At 45.9% G+C, this 21,750-nt stretch overlaps 1 protein-coding gene across 6 annotated transcripts in view; it reads right to left on the bottom strand.

Moving 5' to 3' along the window:
- Nucleotides 1-12,673, bottom strand: part of FGFR2 (fibroblast growth factor receptor 2) — an 83,288-nt gene extending 70,615 nt beyond the window's left edge. For 2 of the 6 annotated variants that reach the window (XM_027740706.2, XM_027740704.2), the window contains exons 1-2: nucleotides 10,186-10,294; nucleotides 7,721-7,977 (exon numbers count right to left, since the gene is read on the bottom strand). In XM_027740706.2, the coding sequence (XP_027596507.2) occupies nucleotides 7,721-7,977; nucleotides 10,186-10,247 (319 nt within the window). In that variant the 5' untranslated portion in view covers nucleotides 10,248-10,294. Of the gene's footprint in view, nucleotides 1-7,720; nucleotides 7,978-10,185; nucleotides 10,298-12,262 lie in introns of those variants that run through there. The other 4 variants (XM_027740701.2, XM_027740700.2, XM_027740699.2 and 1 more) reach the window with 4 other exon arrangements.
- Nucleotides 12,674-21,750: the final 9,077 nt, after the last annotated feature.

Raw genomic sequence — 21,750 nt, forward strand, 5'->3', positions numbered from 1 at the left:
TTACTTGACTATACAAATCCCCTTAATTTTAGCAGCTCATCTGGAAGTCTCATCTTGCCTGTTCCCCTGAAATTCATCTTCCCCCACTTCCTAAAGTAGGATTTGAAAAAAAAGTCACTGGAAACAATATCCTCAAAACATCCCCTTAGCACTTTTGAAAGTCTTATCCACAGCACACATAAACCATGGAATATTCTCCAAATACTTCGAAGCTTCAAGGCATACCAGGCTGCCTTTTAGCAATATTTAGGCAAAAGGCATCATAACTTGTTTAAGTCCAGCTCCACAGGGAGGAGAGTCTCTAGTGGGGAAAAAAAGCAGCACAACAAGCCCCAAAGTGAAAAGCCAGGCTGGCTCTGTGCCCTTCCAGGTGGAACACAACCATTTACACAACGCTTAATTTTAACTTGCAGACACCTCCGTCACTCCTGACGGTAGCAGTGGCTCCTGGGCACTTTGCCATACTAATGGAAGATGGTTCAAACGCTTCTGAATTGTTAGGAGAAGGGCTATTACCGAGCAGTGCTTCACTGCAGATTTATTAGAGAGTCTCCACGTTAATCCTGCACGTCTGAAATACCTGTGCTACCCTGCTGAGTAAACAATATCAGAGAAATCTGGGTACTTCGCTGTAGTATCTAAACAGGATTATTTTTCCATGATCAAACAATGTCTAACAGAACCAAGCTGAAGCACGACTCAAAACCTGAACTGGGGGTTTAAAATTTTTAAGAACTGCTGGGTGGCAATCAGAATTAGAAGTCATATTACTTTCCTTGAAACAAATTAAATATTGCAACACTGAGACACTGAGCAGGGCACTGTACAAACTTGCAAAGCCAGTCTCACGAAGGCAGGCTCTCCTTGCTGCCCAGCAGCAGGTCCTGCCAGCAGCTCACCCATCCATACAGCCCATCCTAAAGGAAGTGCAGCATGAACCTCACAGAGCTTTTCTACCCCACAACTTTTTATTATGCTTGAAAACCAAGTTGTCGCGCAGTGCTCTGATCGAGTTCTGTCCATACAACCCTAATTTAACCTGCAGACCTGTCCTGGTCTGTGCAGTCCACCAAGGCATCCCCAGCCACAGCATCCCAATTCCAACCTCGCTCAGAAACAGCCACAAGCCCCCTGGGAGAAAGCCCGAGGTAATAACTACTGTGCCACAAAACTCCTTTCCAAATAGAAATTTGTGAAAAGAGATTTTTCTCCTCCCCAGCCAGCTTCTCATCCTCGTTTCTCTCCCTTCCAGTCCCCCAGCACACTGCCCCTTCCAGTAAACCCTCACAAACACAAGCTGTTCCCTCGGAACAAAGGAATTTTCCCTTCTTCCCTGTTCTTGTGGCTTTGGTACTGTAAGGCACTTTGCTAGACACAGGGTAATGTCCCAAACTGATGAGCCAGTTCTTTGGCGGGGGAGGAAAAGCAATAATTACACACAACTTGCAACGGCGTGTGAGGAGGGGAATGAAAGTAGGTCAGATCTCAACTCCTCAGCTTCGCTGAGGTTCACCAAATGCTTTCACTTACAGCCACTTCAAAAATACAATTAAAACAATAACAGCATGGCAAGCACATGAAGTGGCACATAGAATTCAGCTTTCTGTCCCTTCCCTCGATACAGATAATGCCATTTGTGTGGTGACAAGCAGCAGAAAAACCTGAACCAGCAGAAAGTGAAGCCCATAAGACACATCCCTATACCAGGTGCTGACTACTCTAGTACTCAGAAGTCCAGGAAAAACAAACCCCTAAAAAAAAAGGTTTTTTTGGAAACAAAACAAAACAAACCAACCAAGCAAAACAGCACAGGAAAACCGGGAGTGATAATTAAGAGATGGGAAAGGACAACCTGGAGACGTACTTAATTGGTTTATGAATTATAAGTTGGTTTTAAAAGTAAAAAAAAAAATCCACATTAAAAAATCCACTCCTCTTACTGAACATCTTGTTTTGCAACTACCCTTGTTGGGAAGCACAGTCCCCAAGGAGCAAATGCCAACACAGATCACAGATTTGCTGACGCTCTCGACTCCGATTGAAACCCGAAGGGCCAAACTTCCAGAACAGCTCAGCACTCCCAGCGCACGTTTCGTAATTACAACAGGAGCTGTTGGCTGCTGCTCTCTTGAAAATCTGGTCTTTATTTAAGATTTGACTCCTACAAAGTTGCTCCAACTTCTCTTTCAATCAGCTCAGAAGTCAGTTTAGTCCCTGGTACTACAAGACGGCATCTCTGATTTGGGCAGCACGCTGTGCCAAAAACTCCCAGGAACCACTACAGGCACACATTGCAACGTGCTGAACCAGAACTCAAAGGTCTGAGTTTCAAATCAGTTCCCAAATTGCTGTGAGGATGATTTTACACTGGCAGGCCCCATGCCAAACCAAGTATTGCCCCGTTTTCCACCACCACCAGTAACACAAGCAGCCTGTCCTGACAACTCTGCAGAGGATGCTCCCACTTGTCCAGTTGGGATGGAGGAGCACAGCATGTCCCACTGCCACTGGGGAACCAAACCCTCAGTCACACTGGTGCAAAACTCCAGATCTCTCATCATTTCATGTTTTGGAGTCTTTTCAGCCTGAATTTTGCACTTCTTTAACTACGCTGAAATAGATTTTCTCTTCTAGTCAAACCAGGTGTGCTATTACAAGTAGACAAGATGTAACTTGCTTAAGTGGGTGATGGTTCTTCTAAAAACATGGATTTATACTGCTCAGGAGCGTTGCTTTGAACAAAGTCCCTGTTTCACTGTAAAGCTTCAACCTTGAGGACTCTCAAAATGTTTAACACTTAAAAATCTGATGCTTCCAACAGAAAAATGGATAGTTAACTATTTTTCCTGCATTCCCATCTGATCCTAAACTAAATATTAATTCTAAGACAATACTAATCTTTGAATGTTTTTGTTTAAAGCCAAGTGATCATTTCTGCTGAAGCTGGGGAGTTGGATATAGACATATGCTCACTAAGAGTTGTGTTATGGTTATTATTAAAATATCACTATGGACTACTGTCCATCATCTCTTGAGCACACAACCTTCCATAAGTGGAAATGTCAGCATTTTCATGGCAAATTCTGCTTTCAAAGGTTTGTAACTTGTCTGTAAAAAAATTTACTATGGCCTGAAACTTGTTGCAAGTTCTCTGCCAAGGAAGAACTATTTTAAAAATTAGGAAACTATGCATTTGTTGGAGTCAGTCGCTGGTTTGGGGGTTTATCTATAAAAGTGGTTTTAAAAAAAAAAAAAAGGATAAAAAAACCCCTCACAACTCAGCATCTTTGAAAGTCTTCTGGCTCAAAAAAAAGAAATGAAAAAAAAATTACTAAAGGAATCAAATTCCTAAAAGTTAATAATTTTTGTACCCCTTCAAAAAGCTGTGACTGTACGGCAGATAAACACAAAACATGCAATTATTTCTGCTCCTTTGCAAAAGAGTAGCCACACCAACACACCAGCTCCCAGTGTCTCATCAACACGGACTGTAAATAACAACCCTACCCATGCCCAATTAGTTTGCAGCTCAAGACCATGCCCCTGCTAAAGCACTGCATATTTTAAACACAGAATGGACACATTAAGACTGATTTAATCCGGCTGCCTGTACGATTCCCCAGAACCTCAGCTGGCAAATCCTGTACTGGGCCAAATAACTTACTGAACCGGATCCCTGAAAGGGCATCCAGCCCTCACCCGAAGCTGTGGGGATGTCACATTCCTCCCTAATGGGCTTTGATAATTGCCCTTCCTTAAAATGAAATTAAAAGTAAAATAAAGTAAAAAGATAAAACTGATTAGCTAAGTCAGAGTTGGCTTTAATTATTAATTTGACTTGCAGATATCAAAGCCGCCGTTCTTGTTAAAAAAAAAAAAAAAAAAAAGCCAAAACACAACAGTAACAAGGAAACCCTGAGTGAACTATTTGCTTTATTTTTCCTACCAAATTGGAAGCAGTATCCTGGTGCTTCTACGCTGCCTCTGTCCATGGAAGATGATGGCTGTGTAGGGTCACCTGTCAGCAGGGTGGCACTGGCTGGAGAGGATCCACGGGGGCACCCCAGGATGGAGAGCACCCTGCTGCTTGTGGGACAGGGGACATCCCATCACCACTCATCCCTCCTCCACATGCTGCAGCCCTGTCTGCTCCTAAAATCCCACACCCTCATCCAGGCAGCTCACAGTGGCTAAAAGGGATCTCCAAGTGGACTGTGCTGACCACTGCGGTCACAGGGGACGTTCATCTTTAAGCACTGCAAACATTTTACAAAAATTAAGGTATTTTGCTCATATTATCCAGCATTTTTACAAACAGGAAGCTACTGCGCTGAAAGTGTTTATATCTGTATGTTGTTCAAAGCCAGAAAATGCCTGTGAGTGAGTTAAAACCCAAATGACAAGTTGTTACTCGCTTTGGACCCCACCGTAAACACTCTGTCACCCACCAAAGGAGGTCTCTCTCTCCTTCCCCGCTGCTCCAAAAAGCCATTTTGAACCATCGTGTTTTTCATAGGACACAGAAATAGCCTTGTGGAAAGCTTAAATTAATCTTCTGAAATATGACCTAAATTAAAAGAACCGAAACACAATGTCACTCCACCAAGTGGGTGCTCCAAGGACAGTGTCGAGGCACTGCACGTGGTGGGGGAAGAGACCAAATTAGCTCCCCAGCAGAACGATAACACACAGCCTGGGCAAGGGAAGGTCAAGGGAGAGCTTGCTATTTATCAAATATATGTCTAAACTAATTATTCAGTTCACAAAGTAACCCCTCAACCCATGTGTGCGGTCAGAGCCCTTGTGAAATGCTGGCTATCATCAAAGGTCCTCACAGCCTGGGCACGCACAGACACACACAGAATGGCTCCTTTGTACACACTGAGGTGGATTTATGTCTAAGTTTTAAAAGCAGAAAGTCTTTATGGTCCCCAGGACAAAAAACATATATGTAAACACGTGATGCAAGACACAGTTTGACGGCTGACAGTGCCCACACTAACTCCTACAGGTCCTGTTTCTGCTCACACCGAGGAACAGCCTCGGGTTTTACCACCTCTGCTGAAGGAAAAAAGCACCACACTGAGACCCACCATGCCCAGGGTCCAGCCCTCAGTGAGCACCCACGATACCAACACCAACATTATCAGTCACAGTGGCTCAGTGTGCCATTCTCAGTGTAAATACCTTCATATGGACCAGAGTCATATCCAGTGGTCACAGATGGATATTTACTTATTCAAGATTGACTGAAGGGCTGATTGCCCTATTAGATGAATACTGCTTATACTAAAGCACATACTTAACCAGATACTCCGAAGAAAATGACTGCAAATATCCCTAAAGTTATGTTTAGCCAAGAAAAGGTATATTCTCTGTTACAACCTAAGGAACAAACAGCCACCATCTCAATTCTTGTTAATGTTGCAAACAGCTTTTCCAATATTCTGACTCACTAAGACAATAAACAATAACAATAAAAGCATCTAACATGCTAAAAGAAAAAAAAAGGAAGACTCAGGAACAGATCAACATGTGTCACCAAAGGTCATGGCCCTGCTGACCTTCTCAGCTGGTATGAAATGTCATAGCTCTAATGACTGCACAGTCAGCAGCCCCACTGAAAATTTACATTATTAGAGCACCTGACCCCCCAGATTAGCTGTGGCCAAAATGTTTTGGCATTTACTAAATTAAAAGAGAAGTCTGCTTTGTCTTTGAAGAGATTATTTGAAGGGTTTTTTTTTTTTTGGTTTTGGCTTGAAGAGCTTGTGGGTGGCAGTGATAGAACCCAGAGAAGGTGATTGTGTAAAAACTTGGTTTTGTTTTGATTTTTTTTTTAAAGGGGTTTAACAAAGCACATAAAGGAGGTTTTATTTCCCAAATCTCAGATATAAATCCCACACAATTCCCTGTATTCTGCAGCATAAAAGTTCTTATTATGCCATTAACTTAGAAGTGCTTTCTGATTTTTTTTTCTTATTTCTGGTAATGATTTGGGTTCTCATGTCTAAAATTGTTTCATGTCAGTAACATTCCTGCCCAGGGAAGAAGTTTTAAATCCCTTTTAACAATTTACTCTTGGATAAAACCCAGATTCCACCCCCTCCATATTCACCGTGGAAGAAACATATATTTTTAAAATGTGCTTTCTAAGACAATAAAATCTATTCTTTCACTGAAGAGTTGAAAAATTATCAGGCATCATTCAAAAAAATATTACTCTTCTTCCCATAAAATACTCCACCAATTCTGCAATCACATTCTTTCTAACTTAACCCTAAAATTAGGGGACCTCACTACAAAGCTAGTCTGAGACCAGAATTATTCATGATTTTGTCATTCCCCTGAAAAGCCAAAAAGGCACCAGATGTTCAATTAACTAATCATACAGTAAGTGGTGGTGAGAGTTGGGCTTTTTTTTTTTTTTTAAATTCTCAAGTCACCTTCAAAAGAAAAAAAACCAAAATCTTTGCTATCAACAATCTCTATGGCTGACAGATGACAGTATTGCTACACTTTATGAGTTCTTTTCAGGAATGCTTGCTAGGGAAGAGGGCTCATCATCTCTAAATAGTTCATCCCCTGCCATCAATAAAAATGTACTTGGAACGGACTCCAAAAATGTGTTAGCTGGTGATGCCTATTTTTAGAGGCAGTGGATAGAAACAAGTAAGTTTTGTGTGAAAAGATATTAAATAAAAACAAAGTGTATTCGTGGACATGAGCAGCAGAACGTGTAAAGGCCAAATTCTCTCCAGCAAGCTTGTCAGACCAGAAATGCTCTACGGACCACTATATCAGCTGGAGAGTTATTAGAACTGCAATCACTTCCCAAAAGACAGGTATAACCTTATGAAGGAAGCCTCACTTGCTGCCCCCCAGGTGCTCAGAGAGCAGCAAAGATGCAGCACAACACTGGAAAAACATTCTTAGACACAGTCAGCTCACGACAATAAAAAAGCAGCCCTTCCCCAGCCCTTCAGAGGAGAAAACCACTTTGCAAAGCTTGGGGAACAGATCAACCTAGAAGAACATGCCAGCAGGTGCAGGCTCAAAATAGGAGATTTTATCCAAACACCTCTTCCAACGTGAAGGTCTCAATTAGCCTTTGACAGTAACAAACTTAAGCCCTTGCTATTCAGATCTCAGCATTTACACTTTCAGGACTTGCAATCCACACGCGGCACCGACCGTGCTCGGATATGAACAGCGAGAGAGAAGTTTGTCCTAAGGGCAAACACCACCAAAGGTGCATTTCTGCAGAGTGCCTGGCAAAACTAAACACTCAGGCCACACGATTAAAAACTAAGTTCTTTGGACTTCTCAGGTGAAGACAATGACAAAGACATGCAGCCACTCGTCGGCTTCGTTCCTCGAGACAGCAACACGGAACACGCATGGAAGTGCAACAGGCTGCTTTCCTTAAAGACCCATTCCCGAAAACTTCCAGCCATACACTTTGATTGTACAACGTGATGACAGTCCCAAGTGAAATCACTGACACCACCTGCTTGCACAAGAATAAACAAACGAGTGCTTGTACAAACACAGCCCATGTGAGAGAAGGGAGAGTCAAAAACCACGACTCTCTCTCGAGGGCTCATCTGTTACTTGCCTTAGATTTACCCAAGCACAGATGATGTTGACTTCTGTTTCAGACGTTCAAGCATTTAAAATTAACTCCTTTTAAAGAATTAAGGGTTCTAGAGTGATTTACCTTCGGGTTCCACCGTGGTGTCTTCAACAACTAAATTAAATGAAGGTCGAGCCAGGCAAAGTCCAACCATGGTGACCACCACCAGGCAGATAAGGCAACCTGAATCCCAGCTGACCATCTTTTTAGAGTAAATTCTTGGTCCATTTCCATATCTCCATGTGGACTTTAATCCCATCTGAGCACCTCTAGAGAAGCATGGAGAGAAAGCCGTGCCTTCGGCCAGGGTAGTGCCTCCTCCCTTGGAACAACGGCGGCTGCTGTGGGGAGGAGAGAGATTTAACACTGTCAGCAGAAACATCTCACAACACACACCAAAAAACTTCATAAAAGCCTCGAACAGAGAGCTGAGGTGAGAGGGAGGGGAGGAGGAGGACGGGAAAAATAGTTTTCCAGCTTCAAGAATATGTGAAAAGTGAGTGACTTTTCATCTTCTGTTAGCAGTTTCCATCATCACCTGAGGCGTAACCAAGTCCTCCTTGTTTTCACGAAATCACTTCTCAGCACATATTTAGAGAGCTATTTTACTGACAGAAAAACATACAGGTTTTAAAAAAAATGAGAGGCACACACATGTGCAGGCACATAACCTGTAATGCTACAAAATTACCACAATTATACAAATTATGTTCTTGTTATTGTTTGAAGGTTTATGTAAGTTTGCCTTGTTTTTCATTCCTTCACCTAGGCGGTTCTGCAGCCAGCTGAATTTACAGGAATTCGGTAATTTTCCACAAGTAAAACAGTTGAAAAATATACTCCTTAGACTTGGAAAATCTGTAAAACTTTATTTCACCACAGGACTTCCAGCTCCCCTATGGATGTACCTTCTCCTGACTCGGTTCAGTGTCCTTTTAAAGCCGAGCGTCCCAAACAAGTGAAAGGTTCTTATCTTCACAGTCACACTGGTTCACTGCACCACATTACAGGCAATTAAAATCTGTATGAAGTATGGTACAGATTGCAGTTTCATGGGAGACCTGCCCAGCATCATCTTCCATCCGTACATGCCAAGCTGTGTGGACAAACACTTCTTTTCTCCCTCTCTCAATGATGCTTATTGATATATATTTTTCAACAGTCTGTTTTATTCACAGCAAAACTAAATTTCAATTAATGGAGTCAACTGGTAACCCAGGCATGGGCTGATGGGAGAGAGAAGTGGCAGAAAAGTATCTGGCACTCCCTTCAGGGGACCCTGTTGCCACCAGACTCAGATGCCAGGTGAGGGTCAGAAGAGCATCCTCCTCACAGGGTGATTTAACAGCTCAAGCAGAAAATTAGACCTGATTTTCCGCTTCAAAAATAAAAGATGGTAAAGCTCAGTAGATGGATAAAACAAGTAACTGCAGCAATTGCTCTCATCTGGTCAATGATTCATCTTAGATGTGATGAAACCCAACTGAAACTTAGAGAGCACTTGGCTTGAAGGGAAAAATAACAGAAAACCTCTTTTTCCCTCCCGACCTCACGCTTAAGAATTTAAAAAGGCAGGGAATGTAGAGATAAAGTCAAACTTCTCCAAACTCCCTGTCATTTGGATGGTATGGTATCTCAGCATATAGAAACAGGGACAAATATTCTCCCCTTAAAAAGCCAACCATTAAATAGTTGATTCAGATTTTATTAGTCTTTTGCTACCTGCTACATCCAAAGCTCACAGCGCTAAGGACAGGAGTGCTGTTGAGGCATCTTTTATCTTGGGTACTATATAGAGTAACTTCTGGAGTCAGCAGTAACAGATTTTAGACGACTAAACATAAGGCACTCGGGGAAAATAATTAATACATGGTATTCCAGGTGAATCCTTGATACTTCAGGGCAAGGTTTTTCACCTCAGCTGGTATCACCTCAAAGCTCTCTCCCTGCTTTGGGAGATTTTAGCACAGAACGAGCATCCCAGACCACAAGCTAGCAACTACTATTAAATCACCAGTGAAAACACCACCAGACCACTGCATAAACATTTGCAAAGAGCTTGCTGAGCCCTTCTCTAAATAAGCACAGAGCAGGTGTAGAGCTGAAGGGAGCTCTGTCTCTGGGACCCGTCTGTGCCTGGGGAAGGAGCAGAGCAGCCCCCCTGGATGCTGCCACCCAGCTCAACCTCCCGCCCCACCCGTCTGGCAGCCACGGCTCTGCAGCTCAGTTTATGCAGCTGTAAAGTGGGTAGAAACCCCTAATTAACAGGCTGGATGTAATGCTGATTTCATTTCCATACATCATCCTGTAAACTCTGCTTAAAAGACTATGTCTATAAATGCAAAATTCAATCATAATTTTGCAAAAAGAAAACATACCAGAACGCAAGCATATATTCTAGACTCCCAACAGCTTTAGTTCCACCGAGATTTCTGCTGTTTCAGATTTTCAGATTACATAAAATGCCACCGAAAGCATGTTTATGGTTCCTACCCTCACCCTAAATCCTGAAGTGCAGCACAAGCCTACTTGGCCACGCGTCTCCTCACCTGAAGATTTTTGCTGGCTTCTGCACCTGAACATCTGCCAGCAGAAAGAAGGGACTCTTCATCCACAGGGCAGCAGAACACTCAAAATTGTAGCTTGCAAAGGTGCAGCAAAGCAAAAATCAGAGCTCTCGACCCATCCATGGAGCCAAGCCACTCTCTACCACCACAGCAGTGACCAGGGTTCGAGGACTGCCCTTTCCCAAAAGGAGTGAAGTCCAACGAAGATGAAAAACCAAATTCTTTTCATAGTTTAATTGCCACAGTTGCTGGGGGACGAGTCTCTGGAAAGACCTCCTGTGCTGGATAATTATGTACCTCTATCTCAATGTTTGGAACACAGCCCCAGCATGCTTTTTGGCCTCCACAATTCTGGCTTCCTGACTACAATACCATAATCCCTCCTGGAGTCTCAGACTCAGTGAAAGCCACACGTAGTGTTTATTTTTCCCCTTGAAAGGGAACTCTGTCTCTCTTCTCAGCCTACACTTTGGGGAGGAGTTGTCAGCCCCCAATGATTGATGGCTCTCCTTGCCACTCGCTCATCAACTCAATTTTCACCTCGTCATATACCTGCCCAAATTTTCTTTGCCAAACTGACAAGCATGGGAAAGCAGACTGGTTTGGGAGCCCAACCAAATTCCTCCAAGCTGTACTTCAGTTTAAACACACTCGCACACACAAACAAGTAGTACTTGTTCAGCAGTGGCATTAATTAAATTCAATGCTCAGTGTTCTTTTTAATCTACTTCCATTGTTGTTTATAAGATGTTTATCACTCCCCAGGGAGAGCACAATTTGTAGAGTATGTTAACCAAATCAATACATTGCTTTTTGTATAACTTTTCAGCATCTTTCTCTGTTAGGCAGGGAATAGCAAAACCTGAATGAAATATGGACCTTCCCTCCACAAAGAAACCTCAAGCGCCCTATAAAGCCCAAGAGCTTCATCAGAAAAATCCAGGTAGACGAAACTTTAAAGCTTCACACATACACCGTATACACAATTCCACTGGCAGGGGAATCGTGTATTGACAGAAATTGATAGAAATACACAGGCCATAAATATATATACACACACATATATATCTAACAGGACTCTTCATCACAGTTCAATCTCCGAGTAAATCTGCGCATCACAGCTATTAAACATTAATTCTGGAGGACTAATGGGAACCGGCTGGCAGCTTCAGTACTTTTTCATTGTTTGAACTTCTTTCATTTGCTTTCCAGGACTACTATCCTGTTTTTCTCAAGTCTTTTGCCACCAAGAGATGGGGGGGTGTGGAAATCTGCATTTTAATTGACATTCCAGAGAGAGAGAGAGAGAGAAGTCCAGAGGCTGCTGATTGCTGTCTATTCAGCCCAAACAGGCTTTTCAGATGAAAATGAGAAAAGGCTAGTGGAAGATTTACAGGGATTTGGTACAAAGGAGACAATGAAGTTTTAAATGTTGATAGCGTTTCACACCAAACGCATAATGAGTCCCAGTTTGAAGGGGCCGTTTTGCATTTAAATATATATTTCATTGAAGATTTCTCTCCCCCCTCATCCCAGGCGGGGCGGTTCTGCCCCGTGGCCCCGCAGCACTGGGGGCAAGGACGGGCTGCCCCGGGTGGTACCTCTTTCTCAGCCCCTGCTGCCCGTCCTGCTGTCACCCCTGGAACCATCCCCGGAGACAGCCGTGCACCCAGCGGGAACGGGCAGGGGGAAGGCAGGGAAACAGCGGTGCTGCTCGGGCTTCCCCGCGCACCGCAGTGGCGACCAAGTGACGGACAAACCGACCCGCAGCCCCGCCGGGGCAACGGAGCCCCGCACCGGCACAGCCCGCCCGGGGACACCCGAGCCCCGGGGACCTCCGAGTCCCGCACCGGGACCGCCCGCCCCGGGGACCCTCGGGCCCCGCACGGGCACATCCCGCCCCGGGAGCCCCGAGTCCCGCACGGGCACATCCCTGCCCGGGGCCGGCGGGCACCAGGGAGCGAGGCCCCGCTCCGGCCGCCCGAGCGCTGCTGCGGGCACGGGGAGCTCAGAGAGAGCGGCGGGACCCCCAGCCCTCCTCCTCCTCCTCTGCCCTTACCTGCGGCGGGAGCGCTGGGCGGGCAGGGTCGGCTCCGCGGGGCTGGGGCTCGGTGCCGAGCGGCGGCTCCCGGGACGGGGGGGAAACTCCTTTGCGGCCGCGGTCACTCGTCGGGCGGCCCCGGCTGGCGATCCCGCAGCGGCGCAGCGGGGCGCATCCCCCGCGGGATGAGGGAGGCAGGAGGGCGGCGAGGCGAGGCAGGAGCCGGCCCGGCGCCCCGTCCCGTCCCGTCCCGTCCCCTCGCTCGGCCGCAGCGGCTACCGCCTCAGAGGGGCGAGCCCGCCGTGCCCGGCGCCAGCAGCCGCCTCCTCCCCCGCGCGGGCATCGCCGAGCTCCGCGCCGCGGGTCCCGCTCCGCTCCATCCAGCCGCCCGCCCCGAGCCGCCGCAGCTTTGTCACGCCGACAGCCCCCTCGGGTGGGAGGTGGGCTCACTCTCCCCCCTTTCCCCCTCTCGGCGCACTCCTCCGGCTCCTTCCTCCTCCCCCGGTCACTCCCCCCGCTGCAACCCGAGCCGTTTCCTGGACGGCGCTGCCGGGCTCTGCCAATCGCCGCCGAGCCCCTTCCCCCGCGCTCGCCCGCCCGGCCCGGGGAGGTGCGGGCTCGGCTCCTCTCCCAAGCCCGCACCCCGCCCGGGGGTCGCGGATACCCCACACGGGGTCCCCAGGCGGGGACGCGGGGGGCTCAGCGGGACCGAGGAGGGGAGCAGGGAACCCCCCGCTCCGGCCGCTGCCTCCCCCGGGGAGCGGGGCAGCGCATCCCGCAGGGACCGCAGGGCTGGAGGGGAGCGCGGCTCCCGCAGGGTCGCTCCACTCAGGAGTTTTCCAATGGGTTGGAAAGAAAAGACGGGGAGCGCGGCACGTCCCGCCGGAGTGGTTGAGCCCGGGCTGTGGCACCGACAGTCCGGCGCTGGGCAGCATCTGCATCCTCACACTAAAATGGTACCAGCTCAACAGCCTTCCCCGAAACCTCTCCTAGAGTGTTTCTGGCTGGCCTGTGGCCGGTTCCAGCTCTAGAGGATGGCTGGATAACGTCCGCTCCAAAAATCACCCTCAGGAGCCTCTCAGTCCAAAGCCCGATTCCAACTGCCCTGTGAATTTGTCTGACAGTGCACCTTTAATACCTGTCTGTGTGGTGCCCAAACGGGAAAAGTTGTCGAAAAGTTAGGTAAACATCATTTACCTGGACACACAGATTCAAAACGGCATAATACGTGTATTCAAAACTCAATATAGCTTAGCCTGATCCTTGCTTAATAAAACATTTGCTTTAGATACCATCAACTAAAAGGTTTTGAATATGGAGTCTGCGTAATGCTTGCTGTGTAGAATCAACTTGACAACAAAATCAATAAGTGGTGGTGCCTCAAATTAAATCAGTGTTGATCAATTTAATGTTACTTTCTTTAAGCATAGCTCTACTGTACGTTTTTTAAATTGTGTGCAATATTGATTAAGGGGATTTTCAAGGACTGTGGCCACACAGCATAATGTAACTCTATTTACACACTCCCAGACACCAAAAACTTGAAAACAAGTGTTCTGTAGAATGTGTACTTACCTCCCAGAAAGTATTTTCCCACCAGTACTTCAGGCTTTATGAGGGACAGCAAACAAATTTGTAATTGATTAGAGACACAGGTTTAATATTTTTTTGTTCCTTAAGCGACAGACATCTGAATGTTCTAATTGAGAAGCTGAGATGTCACAGTCAAGATCCAATTTTCCCAGCTCTGGGCATGTCCATCGCCCATTGAAAACATTGTTAACACATTCTCACATAAATTATTGTCCGGCACAGGAAGCTGCAATACCTTTCCCCATTCATCGATATCTTTGCATACTCTGAAAGAAAAGGAAGCATTCCACTAAAAATGACAAAATCAGAACACCTATTTCCAAGGTCTGGAAGCACTTGTCAGAATTTATTCTTTTTGGGGATGAAAAGATAGCAGTCTATCAATAGCAGCCTTTTCTCTTAAATGAGCCACATTCTCCTAAAGTGGCCCACAACAGCCCAGCTCCTCAATCTAAGAAAAGCAGAAGCATGTTTGGAATTAAAGGGGAGGGGGGGGATCAATTCTGTCATCATATTTAGGCTTCAAGAGATCTCAGTGGGCCCAGGGAGCCTTTCATAGCAGTTAGGCTGCTGAATGAGAGCATAATCTCTTTACAGTTTTTTCCTCCTCCTCTCAAAGTGGCTGGGATCTTTTCTGTGAGCCCTCCTGCACGTGAATGGTGTGGCTAATAAGCCTATTAATGAGGTTCCACAGCAGAGTGTGAATAGGTAAATAAGCCCCAATCTGTTGAGGTTCAGGAGCAAGGGCAGTAAAGCCATCATGAACTAAAGGTGACAGTTTGAACTGAAATAGGAACAACAGCTCCAGGTTTCAAGCGAAAGAATAGACAGACAAGGCACACATTCAGGCTCCTTCTACCCCCTACCGAGTCCTATTTTCTTTCCCATTCTTTCTCCTTTATAAAATGTCTTGAGTAGTCACCCATTTTTTCAAAAGCTCTTGAGACGTCCTTTTTCATCCTGGCAATGATACATCAATAGGGAGGAAGGAAAATGAGGACACCAATGCTCCTTTGCCCCGCAAGTTTCAAAAGCAGGAACAGTGCTGTGTCCCCCCGCATATGGAAGCGGGGGAGGAGAAAGAAAGTTAAATTGAATCTTTCAGCCCTGCCAGCTCTTTGTCGTCGCTGTCAGCTGAACCCTGGTCCTCCCTCCGCACGCAGGCAGGGATACAGTTAATGTTCAACAGGGGCAGGGTACAAGCCAGGGGCTCCAGCTGCAGGGAAGGCACAGCTGGGCTCGGCCAAATCCCCAGCGAGGAGCAGGCAGAGGTGAGGAGATGAATTAGTTTCCTCCCGACATCTCTTTCATCTGGCAGGGCACGGTGAAGATGTGCCTGACTTCAGGCTGTTCCTGGGCTGGACCCACAAGAGCCCAACTCATCCCTAGAAAGCTCAACTTTTAGGGATGAAGGTAGAAGGTTAAGCAGGTGACAAAGAACTTGTGTTTGCAGAGAGATGAGGTAAGATGGGCCACCAATGCCTCCGAGTAATGTGGGAAAAGTCACCTCAGAAAAAAACACGACACAGAGCTTCTGAACACTCCTCAGTTCTAATCCTTACAGAATCTCTGACATTTCTTTTAAGTGCAGGAGATATCAGTGCAGCCAGGGCTCCACAGGAACTGGCTCCTCCATGGAAACCCAGTGAGGAACAAGCTGCAGCTCCTGCCACATTGCAGACAGATGGCAAGGGAGGCCATGGGTACCACGGGGAAGCAAGTTCTGCAGTACTGATCTATTCTCCAGGTGCAGGACCTGCTAACCTGTCACAGTTCTATCTGGTGAAAATAGGAATATAATAGAAAGCTAAATTAGAAAAAAAAAAGAAAGAAAGAAAATGAAAAGTCACACATTCAAGTTTTAGAGATCTGTGGGGAGAAACTCTCTAGATTCTAATTCAGCCACGCACATCACTGAGGGTTTACCTTCTCCCTGGAAGACAGTGGGAAGCAACAATTTTTCCCTGTTACTCAAACTGTCACATCCAAAAATATCTCATCATGATGATGGATAAATTAAATGCTTGTTCCAAATTTCTTTTTTTTTTTTTTTTAAAGTTCTTCTAAAACTAAATGCCTAAACCCAAACTCTACCAGCTAAAATATATACCTGGTTTCCAAAGTGTTTATGGCTTCCTTTCCTGGCAGCTTTGAACTTTTTTTTAGGGTACCAAAGAAGCAAATCATAGGAACCCACTTCTGAAAATCATTTTCTTTTCAAAGATAGGCAAAGTTGCTCAATATATTTCTCAGTGTCTTAGGAAAAAGTCATTTCATATAAACACAAAACCTTTCTAACATAAAAACTACTGGTGAGAGACTTCCAACACTAGTCCTCACCAGGTATTACTTCAAGGTGCTGCTAAACTGAAAAACTGAGATAAAAAATTAATTTATTTTAATGCCAAGAGATCCAACAATAATTATCCATCAAACTGTGAAGCAGATGGGCTATCAAGTTATTTTGCAGCAAAATGTGTACAGGTCTGCAGTTCCTGGCCCGTAAAGGGATGGTTTTACTGGGTGTTTATCAACAAAAAAACCCCTCATTTTGGTTAAGCTAGAGAAAGTGGCAAATTAATTACTTTTGTCTATCAATTTTTGATTTTCCTCTGCATTATGCACAGCAGAATCTTCTAAGAGGTACTTCTTCAGGCAGTAAGGCCAAGTAGTTGGGAAAAAAAGGTTATTTTCACTGCTGTTGTGTCAATGTCTTGCAATGGCATTTGAGTGTCAGCACTCCCTTTGGATTGTTATGCCTTGTAGCCATGTAACCTTTCTGCTGCTCCTCTCATTTTGTGGAAATATTTGGTGGGAAATACTGTTGAATATTAAGGAAAATAGTCCAAAAAAATATTTGTTGTTTTTATGACACTGATGCAAGATATATCTAAACGGGAAATGTGGTGTGTTATGAGCAGAGTATTACACTGGGATCCTGGACATTCAATGCTTTCTGCCCTTCTACACTGGCTTTCCTACACAGTCCTGGGAAAGGCACTTAATTTGTCTGTGTCCAAGCTCTCCAGCTATGAAATGAGAATAATAGATGCTTCCTGTCTCCCAGCCTTTATCCAGTTCATCTATTTAGATGGTAAGCTCCTCATCTCTGACCATGTTTTTATGCATGGCTTAGAACAATAGGACACTGATCTCAGCTGGAACCTCCAGGCACTTCCATAATGCAAATATTGAATACTAAATAACCAAAATAAAAGAAAATCCTCAATTTATTATGTATTCTCTCATAAAGAATTTGTCACATGCTGTCCTGGTAGAGCACCTCTGGCTCTTGGGGAATGGTGTCTTTTCTAAAAGAGTGGAAAGCAGCATGCATTGGAGAAGATCTTTTAACAGCAACCTCAGAGAAACTATATGAATAAACTCCCTCTCAGTGCCAAGCAGGGCACAGACAGACAGAGCCAGACTTATAAAACTGAGGAGACAAAGGCTGTGAAGGCAATTTGTCCTTCTGTTACAGATCTTGGATATATTTTGCTTGTTGGCCCGTGCACCTCTTATTTTCTGTTTGCAGTTGATCAATACATGCTGGTTTGTTTTACTGGAGCTCTGTTGTCTAACGAGACCAACTGGTGGTTGTGGCAGCTTCTCCTGCCACGTTACATCAGATCAGATTCTTCTCTGGTGACACCACAGGGTTCAGCAAGGGTGCTCTCACTTTCAGGCACAACCTCGGAGCAGAAGGTGTGAAGTCAGGCTCACAGCAGGGTTCATGTTACAGCTCAAATCCTGGAAGGAGCAGAAAACTCAGTGGCAGGGACCCACAGTGTAGGCACTCTGTTCTTTGATCCAGCCATCCCACACCACTGAATCCCAACGGACCCCTCCTGCTTCCCACATCCTTCACTGCAGTGCCAAGCTCTGTGTTTCCAGTTCACCCTTTCAGAGGCCCAGCTGCAGACACAAGCAGGCACAGTCACTCTGTAGCAGTTTGAAAAAAATAAAGTAAAAATAATTCTTTTACTTTCCACAGCCCTGGGTAATAAAGCCCTAAATGCCTACAACTATTCCCTGCCTCGTTCTACTCAACCCTCAAACATCTTTTAAGTCAGTTAATATTCTTTCTTCTCTCCCCTTCCTTTGCACATAATTTCCCCTCCCTATCTCCTACCACAGTTTTCACAGGAATTTGCTTTTTCCACTATGTCTCTCTCTCTGTGAAAGCCATGTCTTTTATCAGCTCCAGTCCCCACTGTAAGATGACCTCCTCCTCCACTTTGCCAGGTGATTAAGGTACCCACGATTTCACCTGAGAAACTGGATGGCCTTGGAGAGAAGCCAGTGACCTCCTCAAGAAAGTCTCCACATAAACAGAGATGCATCAAGGTTTAACAGCCCTCATTTGTTCACTCTGTAACCAAGTTCACAAGCTGCAGTCCCAAAAACAGGCTGAAAAGGCAATGGTCAGGCAGATAAAGCCCAAAGGCAAATAGGGATTTGCTATTTTATACAGGCATGGGGAGTTCCTTAAACAAAAGTCATGGGTTTTACCATAGAAAGGTTTCCCAGGTCACCACACAGACTCAGTGTCCTTCCCTGCTTGCACAAACCCAGAGACACACTTTCCTCCTGCCTTCTTTCCTGTTGCAGGGAAACTTGCTTTGCATGAAATCTAGACTTGCATTACTGAATATTCATATGCATAGCAATGAATATTCGTATATGTATAAACATAGAGCAATATTTCAGGGCTTGAAGAGCAGGCCTGCTTTTGATTTAGATAGCCAAGTTGAGGTTGTAAGGATCCATTCCATCTCTGAAGGGATAGCAAAGGTCGTATCAGTGATTGCTGGATGAGAAAAACCCAACAATGATCTTGCTGCTCTTCTGCCAACTGAGCAGAGACACAGATCCTGCCAGAGCCTCCCAGGGCTGGGGAACTCAGTGGGCCAGGAAGTGTTTTGCACTGTGGAGACAAGTAAGGAGGCCAGAAAGTTGATTACAGGGGAGACTTAGTTAAATATTCACTGGGATTCATTATGTGAAAACCACTAGAAAGGAACATGTTTCTACAGGAAGGGTAGGGCTGTTTTATTCTTGCTTCTGTTGTAAAACGCTACTGGTGGCTGTGCACACCGGCTACCGTCCTCTAGTGGGAGGAATACAGCAGGTCTGCATGGATGGGCAGGAATGCTTTCGCTGGTTGGTAATGTTAGTGGCCCTTTAATCTGCCAAAGAGAGCCTTGTAGAGCCAGCAGGACCTGGTTATCTGACCACCTTGCATTTGATGAGCAGGTAATGGGGCCGTTTGAGGCAAGAGGACGGTAATCATCTTGTAAATAAGGTTTGTAAAGTCTCAGAGCTGTTGCTCATTCAGCTGAAGTAATCCCGAGTGCAAAGACTGAGAACAAGCTGCACAAAAGCTCGGGGACTGGGAAAGCTGCACAGTGTTCCCAGCTGAGCCCTGCCATGGATGGGGATGGCTGGGTCCCAGGTCACACATCCCAGCCAGCAGGGATGTGACCAGGTGCTGGTGAGGCCGGCACACTGATGTCCCACCTTGCAGCACATGTTCCCTTGGCTGGGAAGAGCACCAGGCACTCAGGGACCTCGCTTGCTGTTGCAGTGCTTCTTGGCCCCAGCCCTCAGCTGTTTGGGAAGATCAGGTCCTAAGAGCATAAACACGGGCTGAAAAAAATCCCCAAACATCCCAGCAGATCCCCCACGATGCTTCCTGTGAGGAAGCAGTGTGTGTGTGGGAGGGCAGGGGTGACCTGCCGTGCTGTCCCCAGTGGTCCTCGCTCTGGGCACAGACAGGCAGCCCTGGCTCCTGGCTGGGGACCCCACAGGACCCTGTCCCACACGTGTCCCCCACAGGGGGCTCACAAGAGATGGCCTCTCCCCACCTTCCCGGGCTGGACAGGTCCCAAAATGTTGCATGTCCTTCGAAAAGGACCCTAACGTGGATCAGTGACAGATGATAAATCTCAAAAATTTCTCAAAAAAGCAGCTTTTTAAATGGGGCTCCAAATATTTACTGTCGTGTTCAGCCTCATGACATGCAAATAAGAGCAACTCAGCGATGCATCTGAAAGCAGTGAACTTCATTTTTGCCACAGAGGAAAGAAAAGAGTAGTAAGGAATCAGGAACTGGAGAAACACCAATTCCTGGGTTTCAGAAAGTTTTAGCACTAATACCAGTTTTTCACGGCAGGTAAAGGGTAAAATTCTATGTTGGCCAGCGAGGTAGCTCTGTGTTAAAAACATGCAAGGCAATTTCTCTCCTGTAAATTTTATTCCCTGGAGCTTTACATTCAGCAATCTACTTTCTGATGGGGGGAAAAAAAAAAAAAAAAGAAGGAATCAGCAGTCCCACCCTGCTCAGCGTGTAGCAACAGGCTCCCAGTTAATTCTGGAAAACAGAGAAACTGAAACATTTTAGACAGAAACTCTGGTTACCAGAGTGCAGCCAAGAGATGGGGGGGTGGAAAGCAAGTGGTGAAAAATTGAGCTAAAAGCAAAGGAGCTGCATTTGTAATTGTGCTCAACCGGGAAAACATCATTTACAGATAAAACGTAACACATGGTTTAACCCTGTCTCTGCAAACAAATATGCAGCAGTAACTAGAAGTGATGGGTCTCTTTTCATGCCACGGGATTCCCAGGGGTCAGGAGCAGGGACAAAAGAGAAAAGAAGCTGCAGGAGTAAAGTAAGGAGCTCATAGGGTGCTTCTGCTAAAACTGTTGTGAAGCCAAGACATGATGTGGAAATACAAGGTTTCTCTGCACATACCCTGCCTCGAATACCCAGGTTTCTGATGGTTTTAAGGGGTAAGGAGCAGACCAAGAGCATTTTCCAGAGGCGTGTGAAAAATGGGATTAACCCCCACCTTCGTCAGGAAATGGCTTGCAAAAGATCCCAGAGGAAAATCACACTGTGATTCCATCTGCTTAGAGACATCCAGTTGCTTTGTACTTCAGGGAAATCTGTCTGGTCATTGGATATGTCACATGCCAGATTTAGTACCGAGGCTTCCTTTTTTTGGATGCTGAGTAGATCACCAAGCAGGCCCAGGAGAAAATTCCTCCTTATGCCTTTCATCCAAATTTCTGACAAATGTGCCACCCAGCTGGGTGGGACATTTGGGGCTTTCTCTTAATAGAGAGAATGGTGAGAGAAGGGGATTAACTTCAGCAGAGGGAAAAAAAGTCTTCCAAAATCTTTGTGTCCACGTTAGAATCATAGAATGGTTTGAGTTGGAAGGGACCTTTAAAAGTCACCCAGTCCAACTCCCCCTGCTGTGGGCAGGGACACCTTCCACCACACCAGGTTGCTCAGAGACCCATCCAACCCAGCCTTGAACACTTCCAAGGATGGAGCATCCACAGAGGGTGTTTTACTCCCCTCTCACAGTGAGTAGCCCAGGATCCCCTTGGCTCGTTGGGCTGTGAGTGCCCAGGTCATTCCAGGTCATGCCCAATTTTTCACCCACTTCTCAGGCTGATGCACAGAGCTCCAGCTCCAGCTCCAGAAAGGGATAAGGCCAAGGTTGTGAGAGCTGCTGGAGAAGAGGCAGCAGCCTCCAGGCCGTGCAGACCCCACGTCCCTGGGGGCTGTGCTGCCTCTCCCTGCCGGATCGGGTGGTCTGCTGGGCTGGGAGCTGAGTCGCGCCAGCAGAGCAGTGAGGAGAAGCAGCCCACAGCTGTTTGCATGATACATATCTTGTGAATAAATAAACCTCATCTCCAGTGCTGCTGCTCTCTAAACATCTACAGAGACGTGCATTCTCTCAAAGCATTCAGAAAATAAACAGAGAAAGTGCTGCTCGGTGAACTCTCTTCTAGCCAAAGCCCAGCACTGGGAAAGTGTCTCCTCTCAGCAGTCTCATCAGAACCCAAAATTTCTATTTTTAATAAATGCTCTGTTTCCATTTTCTGATGCAGAGACACCT

This window comes from Pipra filicauda, unplaced genomic scaffold (genome assembly GCF_003945595.2).
Source record: "Pipra filicauda isolate LSUMZ 115617 unplaced genomic scaffold, ASM394559v2 scaffold53_size3534045_pilon, whole genome shotgun sequence".
Classification (NCBI taxonomy): Eukaryota; Metazoa; Chordata; class Aves; order Passeriformes; family Pipridae; genus Pipra; species Pipra filicauda.